General features: G+C 43.7%; 2 protein-coding genes across 4 annotated transcripts in view; one reads left to right on the top strand and one right to left on the bottom strand.

Moving 5' to 3' along the window:
* Positions 1-4,473, bottom strand: part of LOC124264766 (ankyrin repeat and KH domain-containing protein mask-like) — a 132,893-nt gene extending 128,420 nt beyond the window's left edge. For 2 of the 3 annotated variants that reach the window (XM_046699548.1, XM_046699565.1), the window contains exon 1: positions 4,211-4,473. The gene's annotated coding sequence lies outside the window, so the exon portion shown is untranslated. The remainder of the gene's footprint in view (positions 1-4,210) is intronic. The other variant, XM_046699557.1, reaches the window with a different exon arrangement.
* A 9,007-nt stretch (positions 4,474-13,480) lies between these two features.
* On the top strand, positions 13,481-14,083 carry LOC124264854 (acetylcholine receptor subunit alpha-like 1). Its single transcript, XM_046699639.1, has one exon. It carries the CDS (start codon positions 13,481-13,483, stop codon positions 14,081-14,083), a length of 603 nt encoding a protein of 200 aa, XP_046555595.1.
* The last annotated feature ends 890 nt before the right edge of the window (positions 14,084-14,973 follow it).

Raw genomic sequence — 14,973 nt, 5'->3', positions numbered from 1 at the left:
ATATCTATTTCCAATCACGAACTATGAAGGATCTTTTTAGTAATATAAGTTCTCATTTAATTATTGCATTAGATTTGTTGACCGATTTGTAAATAGATACATATTTTATTATTGGTAATTTAAATTAGTAACTGAGATTGTAAGTGGCTGTATCCTCAAAGGGGGTTGAAGTATTGTAAAATTATTGTCCTAGTGAGAGGGTACGTAAGTCCCAAAACATTTAGTCAATTTAAGTGTACCTGCATTTTAATCGTAGAATAAGTGTGTTTTTAATTTATGGCTAGATTTCTCTTCTGTCGCCAATGGCTGAAGGGATGGTGTAAATCCAACTAGGGTCCATGCAGATAGCAAAAGTAATGTAAGTCCCCATGGTTCCTAGTATGGTGATCTACCTTCAGTTGTTCGCGATCTATAGCCCGTTTTTATATTGTATTGTCTTCGTAAATAAAATAGTTTTACATGCTCATACTAGTTTTAGACTCCATCTGTGATACTCTAGTTATTTTACAGTCCTTCGCTGACTGATTCTTTAGCAACTTTAATTTATTATTTATATAAAACATTTCTCGTCACGATATGGCTGAAATATTGCCGATGTGACGTTAAATAATAACTCACTCACTTACTCACTCACTGTTTTCCCTATAGGTGACAGATCTAAGAAGATGTTCAGGTTAACAGGTGTTGAGCGGACAGTTTATAGTTAAGTGATCAGAGATAAACCTGTTAGTTACATCAATGACTTGGAGGAACGTGTCAAGGTCACGGGTTATGATGAGGTCCAGAGTATGAGCACATCTGTGAGTGGGTTCTGATTGTACAAGGAAAGGAACTCTTTGAAATGCTGTGCTTGGCAGTTGGAATACACATCAACGCGAATTACAAGATGACCTTGATCTGTCATCCAAAACATCAGAGAACTCGTTGAGGAAGTCATCAAATGTAACCTTATGATGTCTTGATATTGGAGGTCGATAAATACATATCATCCGCTGCACAAAGTCATTCTTCAGATTGAAAGTTGAAATCATAAAATCGAAGGTTTTCCTAGATTTGAGACAGCTTCTAAAAAGTACTCACACTTCCTCCAGTCCCGACGAGTCTCCTAGCCTGAGAGATGTCATACCCTCCAGGGAGAATTTCAGTCAATACAGACTGATCACCATCTTCGAGCCATATCTCTTTCAGCACAAAAATATCATAATCGTGTTCAGGTATTTGGTCATGCAAAGTAAGTGACTTGTTTCGGACAGATTGGGCATCAAGGGCGAGGTTAAAGGTTGATGGGCTTATTTCTATTACAGATTTCTTTGGCAATGCGTTTACCTCCTCTTGGTCCACGCTTGGAACAACGCACACTGGCACTGGAATATAGTAAATAAATAATTTATTCTAATCTTTTTGTAAGTGACTTGTTGTAAGGAAAGCAAAACATGCTGGATTGTTTTTATCTAGCAGAGACAGGCAAGCTGACTTACCGCGTCAGTTTTCTCCTCCGATATCCGGGTGGGTTACAAGGACGCCTAACTCACACAGGTCAAGTGTACAATGGCGAAGACAAAGTCAGTAAAACACGGACAAAGTTTACCTTGTCACACAACAGCAACACACTGCTGGATACTGAACGAAGTTAGACGGGTGTTAGACGAAGTTAGACGGGTGTTAGACGAAGTTAGACGGGTGTTAGACGAAGTTAGACGGGTGACAGACGAAGTTAGACGGGTGATAGACGGAGTTAGACGGGTGACAGGCGAAGTTAGACGGGTGTTGGTATGCATAGAGACAGTGGTGTGGAGAGCCGGTCCTCCAACACGACGCTACACTGCAACAGCCTTCCGCTTCCTCGAGTAACGCTCAATGTGCATTCGGCAACATTCGCCCCCTTTCATAAAGAATTTAAACAAGAAAGACTGTGCGCAAGCCGACCTCGAGCCATGTTTAGATCAAGTGGTTCATCACGTGCAGTGAGTCCAGACACGGTACAGCAACACAACACAGTAACTCGGTGTGTACACAAATCTAAGGAATCCAAGTCTTTGAAAGGTGTTTAGAAGTGATATTTCTTTATCTGGACAAACACAAGAGCAAATGCACATAATACCCAGTACTCTCCAGATTTGTGGAGGGTGTGGTCATAATATGACGTATTTCTATAATTCAGTATGGTGCTTGAACATAACGGAATAAATACATTGAATGTTACAGTCTAATACAGGCCTGAATGTATGCTACAGTTTAATACAGGCCTGAATGTATGTTACAGTCTAATACAGACCTGAAATGAATAGAAAGAGAAACGACCATGCTTCAACTGTGTTTGAAATTAGGTTTGAAAGTGATGCACATGACAGAAGTATTTACACATATTGCAAATATGATGAAATAGCATTGGGAATGTTTGTCTGTCGACACATCTCTTGAGTTCTAGACTTTTGAAATATATTTGACATCCTCAATACTTTCTGACAGTGTTTGTGTGCAATATAAACTGATATTAAACCCCAGTGCTGACTAGATTTCTATTTACGCAAGTGGTGGTGTTTACAAAATTACCTTGCTATTGAATTGGTTTGTTGTCTGTCGAAGAGGTAGGGCAGCGTGACCTCGACCTCTTGAGCACGCCTGACATATCCTTTTGCGTGTGACTCATTCCCGAGAAATTGACACTGTGTTGTCTGGCAGATGTCTATTATGATTATGGAAATTGAATATGTCGCTTTTACAAATAAGATAACACTTCTAACAGCGACTATTGTGGAGATCCTATTCATTACTGTGGCCAACAATTGTGGTATTGTACGGGTCCAGCGATACCCCTTTAGGAGAGCAGGGACAGCAAGGATTACACATGCACTGATGAATAAGCAAATTTATGCATGACGTCACAAGTCAGGAAGGTTAATCAACCAGTGGTTGTTCCAAGGCTCTCTTTCAGGAAACCTTTAATTAAACGAAAACCAAAGCACGGTTGATATGATGCGCGCATTGACGATGTAGTCTTCTCACCCAGAATTGTATACAACGCATAATGCACCCGGATTTCATAAAGCCTGTGCTCGCCAGACCGTGCAACCTACTTTGTTGAATAAAGATATTTTCTTTTCAAAATATCAATGGAGGGTGCAACTTGAAACTATTGAAATCAGTTTGTAAAGAAGCATAGTTCAGTTCTGACCCGACTTGGAGAGTTTAACCTGAAATCAGATGTTCTGTTTAACAACAAATATCTAAATGATAGCGAAATATGTAATGCTAGCTTTTCCGTCCAAATATATTTTGAACGTTATGAGAAATAAACTCTACGGTTTGATTTTTACCCATCTAAAATACAATTGTGTATAAAGTTTTAGTTTTACTTCAAGACTGCATTCAGAGCGTGATATTCTGAAAATGAGTACACCAGTTGTAGAAATCTATGTCATTTAGAAACTGATTAGTCATGTGCAAACTGAACACCATGAAAATCATCGTCATTTTGAGAAAGAGACAGAAGAAATATTTAAGAAATGTAGACGTGAGGAAATTATTTTATTGGCAAATTAAGTTTCATTAAATAACTTAGATGCTGAGTGTTTTGTTGGAAAAGTCCTTTTAAAACTAATTAACTTAACAAAAGCATGGGAAAGCAGACACAATGTAATTTGAAGTATTAATACACGTTCATAATAGGTGGCGTATTCTGTGAGTGGCCTAAAATATATTGTTCAAAATTTAATGGCTAAACATTTTGCTGTACAATGTTGTATGAAGACCGCCATCACTGATGGTTAGTGCAGAGTTTGTTGGACAACATTTTCCCGAACACGTTTCTGTGGTCCAAATGTCTGAACTGGTACAACTGGCCGAAACTTTACACCAAATCAGCTATGCTTAACGTCGATGTCAAGACAATACTGATTACCTACATGGTTGAGGAAGTATTTTTGGCAGATGATGCTTTGGCTTTGAATGGAAAAATATAACAGACTTTAGACTTGAGAGAAATTAGGACTTAAAAAGGAAGAATGTTTATGGAAAGAGAAATTAGGGAATTTCGGATAACACATTCCTTGAGGCCGGGGACGGTATTGTTCAATGTCCAATTAAACCTAAAATGGAATATAGTAAAGAAATCATACCATAATCTATTTGTAAGTGACGTGTGTGCTGTAACGGAAAATATACCGTGCTGAAATATAATAATCTAGCACAGACAGAGAAGCTCACTTACCTGTGTCAGTTTTCTCCTGTGATATCCGGGTGGGTTACAAGGACGCCTCACCAATACAGGGCCTGTGCACAAGACAAACTCAGTAAAACACTACACAAAGTATACCTGGCCACACAACAGCAACACACTGCCGAATACTGAACGTTAGACGGTGATAGACGGTGTTAGACGGGTGGTAGACGAATTTACACAGTAGACAGCTGTACACACTACCCTGAACTGTTACTTCCTTGTTCGCTTCAAGTACACTCGGTGTAACTCGTGCCTTTCCGTAATCGACAAGCCGGCCGCAACTCCTCATGCATTCAGGCCGAGTATACAGAGACGACAACGACACTGACACTGAAGGCAGTGAGCCCTGACACAATACAGCAACACAAGGCTCATTGACGTAATGCGTGTGTGTATAGATGTAACATTGCAGCATGTGCAGATAATACCACTACTATGTACTACAGTTTAGTATTGAAGGTAACTTGAAGTACTGAAGGTAAATAGTAAGGCCAATGTAGACGCTGGAAGAGATCCCCAACAACACCATCACGTTTCAGACAGTGAGCCCTGACACAATACAACAACACGGTGCTCATGGAAGTAATGCGTGTGTGTATAGATCTAAACATAGTAGGATGTGCAGATATTCCAACTATCCCAAAACTGTCATTGTAAAGACACCCGGTGTCAATACAGTCATTCTGCAGGATAGTTGGGTAGATTAGTGATTGAGGAGATTACTGATTAAGGAGTTTAGTAATTGAGGAGATTAGTGATTGAGGGGATTAGTCATTGAGGAGATCAGTGATTGAGGAGATTAGTGAGCGAGGAGTTTAGTGATTGAGAAGATCAGTGATTGAGGAGATCAGTGATTGAGAAGATCAGTGATTGAGGAGATCAGTGATTGAGGATATCAGTCATTGAGGAGATCAGTGATTGAGGAGATCAGTGATTGAGGAGATCAGTGATTGAGGAGATCAGTGATTGAGGAGATCAGTCATTGAGGAGATTAGTGATTGAGGAGATTAGTGATTGAGGAGATCAGTGATTGAGAAGATCAGTGATTGAGGAGATCAGGGATTGAGGAGATCAGTGATTGAGGAGATCAGTGATTGAGGAGATCAGTCATTGAGGAGATCAGTGATTGAGGAGATCAGTGATTGAGGAGATCAGTGAGCGAGGAGTTTAGTGATTGAGAAGATCAGTGATTGAGGAGATCAGTGATTGAGGAGATCAGTCATTGAGGAGATCAGTCATTGAGGAGATCAGTGATTGAGGAGATCAGTGATTGAGGAGATCAGTGATTGAGGAGATCAGTCATTGAGGAGATCAGTCATTGAGGAGATCAGTGATTGAGGAGATCAGTGATAGAGGAGATCAGTGATTGAGGAGATCAGTCATTGAGGAGATCAGTCATTGAGAAGATCAGTGATTGAGGAGATCAGTGATTGAGGAGATCTGTCATTGAGGAGATTAGTGATTACGGAGATCAGTGATTGAGGGGATTATTTATGAGGAGATTGGAGATTGAGGAGATTAGTGATTGAGGAGATCAGTGATTGAGGAAATCAGTGATTGAGAAGCTTAGTGATTGAGGAGATAAGTGATTGAGGAGATCAGTCATTGAGAAGATCAGTGATTGAGGAGATTAGTGAGCGAGGAGTTTAGTGATTGAGGAGATTAGTGACTGAGGAGATCAGTGATTGAGGAGATCAGTGATTGAGGAGCTTAGTGATTGAGGAGATCAGTGATTGAGGAGATCAGTCATTGAGGAGATCAGTCATTGAGGAGATCAGTTATTGAGGAGATCTGTCATTGAGGAGATTAGTGATTACGGAGATCAGTGATTGAGGGGATTATTTATGAGGAGATTGGAGATTAAGGAGATTAGTGATTGAGGAGATCAGTGATTGAGGAAATCAGTGATTGAGGAGCTTAGTGATTGAGGAGATAAGTGATTGAGGAGATCAGTCATTGAGGAGATCAGTCATTGAGGAGATCAGTCATTGAGGAGATTAGTGACTGAGGAGATCAGTGATTGAGGAGTTTAGTGATTGAGAAGATCAGTGATTGAGGAGATCAGTCATTGAGGAGATTAGTCATTGAGGAGATCAGTCATTGAGGAGATTAGTGATTACGGAGATCATTGTTTGAGGGGATTATTTATGAGGAGATTGGAGATTGAGGAGATTAGTGATTGAGGAAATCAGTGATTGAGGAGCTTAGTGATTGAGGAGATAAGTGATTGAGGAGATCAGTGATTGAGGAAATCGGTGATTGTGGAATTTAGTGTTGAGGAATTTAGTAGGTGAGGAGTTTAGTGATTGAGGAATTTAGTGATTGAGGCGTGCAGTGATTGGGGAGATTAGTGATTGAGGAGATCAGTGATTGAGGAACTTAGTGATTGAGGCGTGCAGTGATTGAGGAGATCAGTGAATGAGGTGTTTAGTGATTGAGGAGATTAGTGATAGAGGAGATAAGTGATTGAAGAGTTCAATGATCGAGGAATTCAGTGAGTCAGGTGTTCATTTACTGATCAATATTGCTGCTTATGATACCCCGACATCCTTGACTGATCGATATTGACGCTATTGATACCCACCACCACCATTGACTGATCGATATTGCTGCTAATGATACCCCGCCATCCTTGACAGATCGATATTGCTTCGATTGATACCCCGCCATCCTTGAATGATCGATATTGACGCTATATATTTGATACCCACAACCACCATTGACTGATCGATATTGACGCTAATGATACCCCGCCATCTTTGACTGATCGATATTGACGCTATTGATACCCAGCACCACCATTGACTGATTGATATTGCTGCTAATGATACCCCGCCATCCTTGAATGATCGATATTGACGCTATTGATACCCAGCCACCATTGACTTATTGATATTGCTGCTAGTGATACCCCGCCATCCTAGACTGATCGATATTGACGATAGTGATACCCTTCCATCCTTGACTGATCGATATTGACGATAGTGATACTCCGCCATCCTTGACTGATCGATATTGACGCTATCGATATCCCGCCACCATTGACTGATTGATATTGCTGCTATTGATACCCCGCCTTCCTTGACTGATCGATATTGACGCTATTGATACCCCACCATCCTAGACTGATCGATATTACTGCTAATGATATCCCGCCATCCTTGACTGATTGATATTGCTGCTAATGATACCCCGCCTTCCTTGACTGATCGAGATTGCTGCTATTGATACCCCGCCATCTTTGACTGATTGATATTGACGCTATTGATACCCCTCCACCCTTGACACAATCTACCCTCTAAACTACAACGGTCAACCCTAGAGGTAACAAAGCCTAGACCCCAGACTACAACCGTCTACCATCCATCTTACAACGACGTTCCCTCTGCCCTACCCAGTGATGGCTGTTGATCTAACGACGACAAGACTCTCCACGGTGATGCCAGTGTTGGTCCAGGGTAAGTGTGCCGGTGGGGTAGCCTAGTGGTTAAAGCGTTCGCTCGTCACGCCGATGACCTGGGTTTAATTCCTCACAAGGGTACGATGTGTGTAACCCATTTCTGGTATATATATATATATATATATCTCACACACACACACACACACACACACACACACACACACACACACACACACTGTAATATTGCTGAATAATTGCTAAATGCGGCGTAAAACTAAACTCACTCAGCCAGTGTGTGTGTTATTTGTGGTGAGCATCACTATGTACATTCCTACAGTGTTTCGGGAATTACAAACTATTCATATTTTGCCCAAGGCGCGCATGTGAAGTACATATAGAATCTCACCAACGATATCTCCTAGAAGATATCATATGATCTCACACAAGCAATATCTCCTGTGGAACACAGATTTAGATGATAAAGTTGTTGATCTTCCTCTCAGATGGGGTTGAACTGACTTCGCTGGTCATCCATGTGTCGCTGCTGGGACACGATACAGAACTTCAACTGCACCCACTCATTTAACCAGGCACACAGTGTATACCATGACCCTACCAAACACAGATATAGATTCCTTCCGTGTTTTAATTCATCCTGGCTTACATGAATACAGCACTTACATTCTGTCATGCTGAAATTGACATGTTTGTATTACAAGAACGTGTGTTAAAACGTCTGTCAATACTGTTAGACGAACACTACGTCTGAAACAATTCCTACCATTAATACTGTGCTTGAATGGGAAACACAAGAGGATTGTCAACACTATTAGACCGTGCTATTAAATTCTAATGCAGTGTTCCTAACAGTCCATTAGGTTATAGGCATTTGTCCGACTGAGTTGACGGAATCAAGCTGTTCAGCAGATTGGTCTGGTGACAGTGGACGTTCTACCTGTACAGCAGCTGAAGCAGCCTCTGGTAACAGAGACTGAAGACGGTCCAGTAGATCACTACATACGCCGGTCAAGCGCTACCCGTGGTGACCAAACATTTCAAATGCATTGTGCGACGGTCCCATTGCTAGGGCTTCTTTACGCTATCAGTGTCTGTGACGGGGCTAACTACACAGACTTGCAACGCCTCCACGACAGTCTCCTAACCTACTACCGACCAAACCTCCGCCCCGTCAACGACTCATCACGGACAGTGTTGGTTAACATGGACATTGCAGTATTCAATATCGTCACCCTCGACTTGACCAGTGAAAGTTTGGTCACGTTGTTGGAGCTCGTGGTCACGTGGACGGACGAGAGGTTGACGTGGAATGCCGATCAGTACACAGATGTAAGAGCGATTAACTTTCCCAGACGTAAAGTATGGGTTCCAGATGTTCACGTCCTCAACGCCCACAGCAGCGAGGACATCCTCGGCGACAATGACAACACTCTACAGGTAGGTTGCCCATTATAGGCTCTGTAAGGGGAGTTCGGAAAGCCTAATGGTTGAAGTGTTGCCTCGCCCTGGACACACGTCGCATTCAGGTTTTAGTGTGATATTGCACTCACGAATAATCGCTTGAGATGTCGGCGTCTTGGTTTGGAATGTCGTAGATAGATTTTGAGAGCTCTGACTGGGCATAGAGATAAGTCCAACGTACCTTGAGATCCGAGAATCGAGGATAGAGCAGGGATATGGAATAATCTGTCTGGTTGACCTGGCAAATAATCTGTCTGGTTGACCTGGCAATTGATTCTTAGCGATAAAGTCCCATCGCAAACCCAAGTGCACTGAGTTGTGAATGTCATCAAACTGTATCCTCTCATAATCTAGTGCGTGAATTGCAGACATCCTGGCTGCAGTTGCTAGCGATAACAGGAATACAGTTTTCTGTGTGAGAAGTTCAAAGGTCGTTGATTCTAACGGTTCATAACTTTCACTTGTGAGATGTTGAAGCACTATATTTAGATCCCACGCTGGCGCGCGGAATTTAAATTTCTGATCTTCCAAACGAAAAGAGCGTAGTAAGGCCAGTAACTCTGGCGACTTGGTTAGCTTGAGACCCGTTCTCATGGTAACGACCGAGCTAAGCGCGGCAAGATATGTTGACAATGTCGAGCCCTTCAAATGTTTCTTTTGACGTAGGTAACACAGATAATCAGCCACTTGTGGATGTGTAGCATCTCTCGCTGTAAATCCATTTTTTGCTGCGTAGTTTTAAAAACTTTGCCACTTGTCGTCGTACAAGTTACGTGTAGAATAGCGTAAAGCAAGCGTGACTGGTTTGCCGCTCTTGTAGAATATCCTCTCTTATTCAAACACACTTTAATACAGTCCATACGTGAAGTTGGTACACTTCTGGGTTTCTGTGCGCTTGCTTGGTGTGAGGATGTACTAGTAGATTCGAGCGCTTTGGTAGCTTTAGTGTTGGTTGTCCGATTTCTTGAATTAGAATGGGAAACCACGTCCTGGCTGGCCAGTAGGGCGCGACCAAAGTTAGTTGTAGCCTCTGTGTTTGTCTGATTTTCTATAACACTTAGCGGCGGAAACGCGTACGCGTGCAGGCCTTCCCAGGATATGCTTAGAGCGTCCGTTGCCCTTGCTTGTGGATCCGGGACAGGTGATACGAATGTCGTTAGCTGATTGTTGAAGCGGGTGGCGAATAGGTCTACTAGTGGCGCTTCTACTTGTTTGATAATCTGTGCAAAGATTACTGTATGGAGCATCCATTCTGTCGGTGCCGGTAGGCGTGGCCGAGAGAGTGCGTCTGCTAGTACATTCTTGGGTCCGGGAATGTGACATGCTCTGACATGTAAGTTGAGATCGTTGATTAGATCGAACAGTTGAAAGCATACAGTCAATAGGCTTGATGATCTCGTTAAGCCTTGTTTGTTCACATAATACGCCACTGTTGAATTGTTGGTATGAATCATCAGATGTGCCTGTCGTAGTATGGTACTCCAATGAAGTATGGCGTTGATTATCGCTTTCATCTCTAACATGTTTATATGGAGTTTGCTTTCTTGCTGATTCCATATGCCTGATGCCGTCCGGTTGGCGAGATGAGCTCCCCAACCTTGGAGCGACGCGTCTACATAGAGATGGGTTTGGAATTCCGGCTCTGTTAAATAGATGCCTTCGCAGACATTCGACCTCCTGGTCCACCATAGTAGATGAGGTCTGAGGTGTACCGGTAGACTGAATGGTTGTAGATCGTCGAGATGAGCGTTGATGAAGACCTGTAATAGGCGTAACTGTAGCCAGCCTCTGAGTGTCAAATCTTGGGCTGACGTGAGGAGACCCAATAGACTCTGCCATTGTCGTAGTGGTAACGGAGAGAGTAGAGCTGGTGGAATGGTCTGTTGGATCTTGAGCCAGCGGTCTTCTGGAACGACGATACCGTTGAGTGTCGTGATAAATTGAATGCCTAGAAACTGCAGATCTTACGAGGGTACTAGGTCCGACTTGAGTAGATTTACTAACCATCCCAGCTGTGTTAGTAGCTTGATGATGTAGTTTAACTGTAGTTTGAGATGCTGTGGATCTTGATCTACTTGTATCCCGTCGTCGAGGTAAAACGCACTGCGTAGCCCTTGACGATGTAGGTAGGTGACGATGGGTTTCGTTACTCTTGTAAATAACCATGGGGCTGATGATATTCCGAATGGGAGTACTTTCCATTGGTAATGCAGCCCGTCTAGTGTAAACCGTAGGTATTTCTTGGATTCGGGATGTATCGGGATGTGTAGATACGCATCTTGTAGATCTATACTGGCCATGTAGTCCATGGGACGGATTAAGTGCCGTAACTGGGGTAGATGTATCATGCGAAACTTTGGTGGTTTGCGCAGAAATTCTCTGTTGAAAATACTCATGTTGTAGATGAGTCTGTATTTCTCCTTGGAGTTTTTCTTGGGTACTAGGAAAACTGGGGAGTAGAAGCCTGGTTCGATGTTTACTTGGTCTGGTACTTCTATGGCCTGCTTGTTCAGGAGGGAAGTAACAGCCTCTCTTAACTTTGGTAGTTGTTGTGCCTGGAAGTCGAACTTGTAAGGGTTGACTGTCAGCGGAGGCGTGGCTTTTAGTTGGATACGATATCCGTGTTGAAGAATGTTGGAGACATATGGGTCTTGTAACATTCCCCAGTTCTCCCAGTATAGTTGGAGGCGTCCACCCACTTGTGACGGCTGTACTGGAACGGCTGTGGGTGGAAGACTCCAGTCGTTCCGAACCTGACTTTCAACGTTTATAGTTGCGGGAACCTCTGGGTGCCCTGCCTCTTCCTGATCCTCCTCTGTAGTTGCCAAATGGGCGACGAAAAGAATCTCTTCCCCTGGAACTGGCTATCTTTTTATCCCGTGCTCTTTGTTATCCAGTGAATTTAGATCTTCCTGAATATCTTTGTGAAGTCTGTCTTATGACGCTGGCTAGCGTATCCATAGACTTAATCATAAGGACTTCTCTGGAATCCTTAGTGACTTCCTTGGAGACTTAGTCTATTCCTCCGTCGAAGATGGATGGAGCAGACCACGGTGCTGTATGGAGTGGAGCTGTAAACTGCCCAGTTCAGCGGCGGGAAGAATCTCGGCTGAGAATGTTCTAGCTGGCTTCTTAGCTTTTCCCTTGGAAGTCGACGCTGCCCTGGGGGTACGGAGTTTACGCTGTGATGAAGTCGATGCCCTCTTAGACTTCTGCTGCGAAGATGGGATGTCTGGGGAAGCTGGACGCTTCTTGGAGATGGCGGACTGCATCCCACGCCCCTCCCCCGAGGGAAACTCTAGCGAAACACCAGACGGGAGGGGGTCGTCCGACAGCAGTTGACTGGCTCGAGGGTCCGATGTATCGGCCATGTCTAAAGCTTGTTTACGTGATCTATCTGCTGCACGTCTCAAAACGCAAAAACGATATTTGTGGTGACCAAACATTTCAAATGCATTGTGCGACGGTCCCATTGCTAGGGCTTCTTTACGCTATCAGTGTCTGTGACGGGGCTAACTACACAGACTTGCAACGCCTCCACGACAGTCTCCTAACCTACTACCGACCAAACCTCCGCCCCGTCAACGACTCATCACGGACAGTGTTGGTTAACATGGACATTGCAGTATTCAATATCGTCACCCTCGACTTGACCAGTGAAAGTTTGGTCACGTTGTTGGAGCTCGTGGTCACGTGGACGGACGAGAGGTTGACGTGGAATGCCGATCAGTACACAGATGTAAGAGCGATTAACTTTCCCAGACGTAAAGTATGGGTTCCAGATGTTCACGTCCTCAACGCCCACAGCAGCGAGGACATCCTCGGCGACAATGACAACACTCTACAGGTAGGTTGCCCATTATAGGCTCTGTAAGGGGAGTTCGGAAAGCCTAATGGTTGAAGTGTTGCCTCGCCCTGGACACACGTCGCATTCAGGTTTTAGTGTGATATTGCACTCCGACACACACACACACACACACACACACACACACACACACACACACAAACACACACACACACACACACACACACACACACACACACACTTCCAAACTCTCATCCACACACCTACTCTCACTTGTGGATCAATGAAAGAATGAAGATACTAGTAATCATAGGATACTCCAGTCTTTTCTTTTCGATAAAATTTAACAAGGACATTTTTAAACACAGCTATTTTGCAGGTTTATCCTGATGGCAAGGTCGAGTGGTTTATTGATCTGGAGACAAGAACACCATGTCCGGTTTCACTCACAAGGTTCCCGTTTGATAAACACACGTGTTCGGTCACTCTAACCACCGCCTATCATGGCGAAGTTGACGTCAACATCAGTGACGTGACCTTCACCGACGAGAAAGCCATCAAGACAGGTGAGTGTATGTTGACAACGTCCTCCGCCAAGAGAGTAACCCTTGGCGAACACAGACCCAAGAGTGGAGTGACTGTATCGCTGACCCTGCGACGTCATGGCGGTTACTATATCTTCAGTCTGATACTGCCTCTGTTTATTGTTGCTGGCGCCAATCCTTGTGTGATCCTGGTCAAGTCCAATAGCGGGGAGAAGACGTCAACAGCTGTCACCCTCTTCCTGTCCTTCACGATCTTCATCACCCTCCTCGCTGATCTGCTACCACAGTCGTCCCGGGGCATTCCCGTCTTCATAGTCCTCGTCTACATGCAGTTCCTGTTCAGTTCAGGGATCGTGGCGTACTGCATTGTTTCACAACGGCTAAGTCAGAGAGACAAGCACAACGGACTGACGCGGATCCTGGCACTTGTCCTCCTGAAGACAGGAAGGAAGAAGGCTGTACAGCCATCCACTACGACAGACGCTGGTGATGGTGGCTCGGAACGTGACCCGGAGGAGTTTACCGACTTTCCTCAACTGGCGGATAAACTGGACAGTGTCGTATTTTACGTATGCACGGCTGACGCCATTCTGGTTATGAACTTCACCCTTCTGTCTCTCCTCGTTACATGATTGGTGAGTTCAGAAGGAAAATCAGATATGTATAAGACAAAAATACAGTGAGAAAGAAATCAAAGTAATTATAGACAATTAACAAATGTATCATAAACCATATAGAACAAGTTTTTATGGATAACAACTTCTTATTTCGTGAGTGTGACGTTTCGATACAGATTCTTGTACCGTTGTCAAGCAAGAGTGATACATGAAGTGTAGGAGCTGTTACAAAGGGCCAGAATAGGGCAGTTCTGTTGTCATCGACATGTTGCCTAAGGGCCAGAATAGAGCAGTGCTGTTGTCATCGTCGTGTTGCAAAAGGGCCAGAATAGAGCAGTTCTGTTGTCATCGTCGTGTTGCAAAAGGGCCAGAATAGAGCAGTGCTGTTGTCATTGTCGTGTTGCAAAAGGGACAGAATAGAACAGTTCTGTTGTCATCGACGTGTTGCAAAAGGGCCAGAATAGAGCAGTGCTGTTGTCATCGACGTGTTGCAAAAGGGCCAGAATAGAGCAGTTCTGTTGTCATCGACATGTTGCAAAAGGGCCAGAATAGAGCAGTGCTGTTGTCATTGTCGTGTTGCAAAAGGGCCAGAATAGAGCAGTGCTGTTGTCATCGTCGTGTTGCAAAAGGGCCAGAATAGAGCAGTTCTGTTGTCATCATCGTGTTGCAAAAGGGCCAGAATAGAGCAGTTCTGTTGTCATCGTCGTGTTGCAAAAGGGCCAGAATAGAGCAGTTCTGTTGTCATTGTCGTGTTGCAAAAGGGCCAGAACAGAGCAGTTCTGTTGTCATTGTCGTGTTGCAAAAGGGCCAGAATAGAGCAGTGCTGTTGTCATTGTCGTGTTGCAAAAGGGCCAGAATAGAGCAGCACTGTTGTCATCGACATGTTGCAAAAGGGCCAGAATAGA

Source organism: Haliotis rubra, unplaced genomic scaffold, assembly GCF_003918875.1.
Source record: "Haliotis rubra isolate DU_JTF1 unplaced genomic scaffold, ASM391887v1 Scf1209, whole genome shotgun sequence".
NCBI lineage: Eukaryota > Metazoa > Mollusca > Gastropoda > Lepetellida > Haliotidae > Haliotis > Haliotis rubra.
The sequence above is the reverse complement of the archived record's forward strand: the minus strand, read 5'-3'. Positions and strand labels throughout refer to the sequence as shown.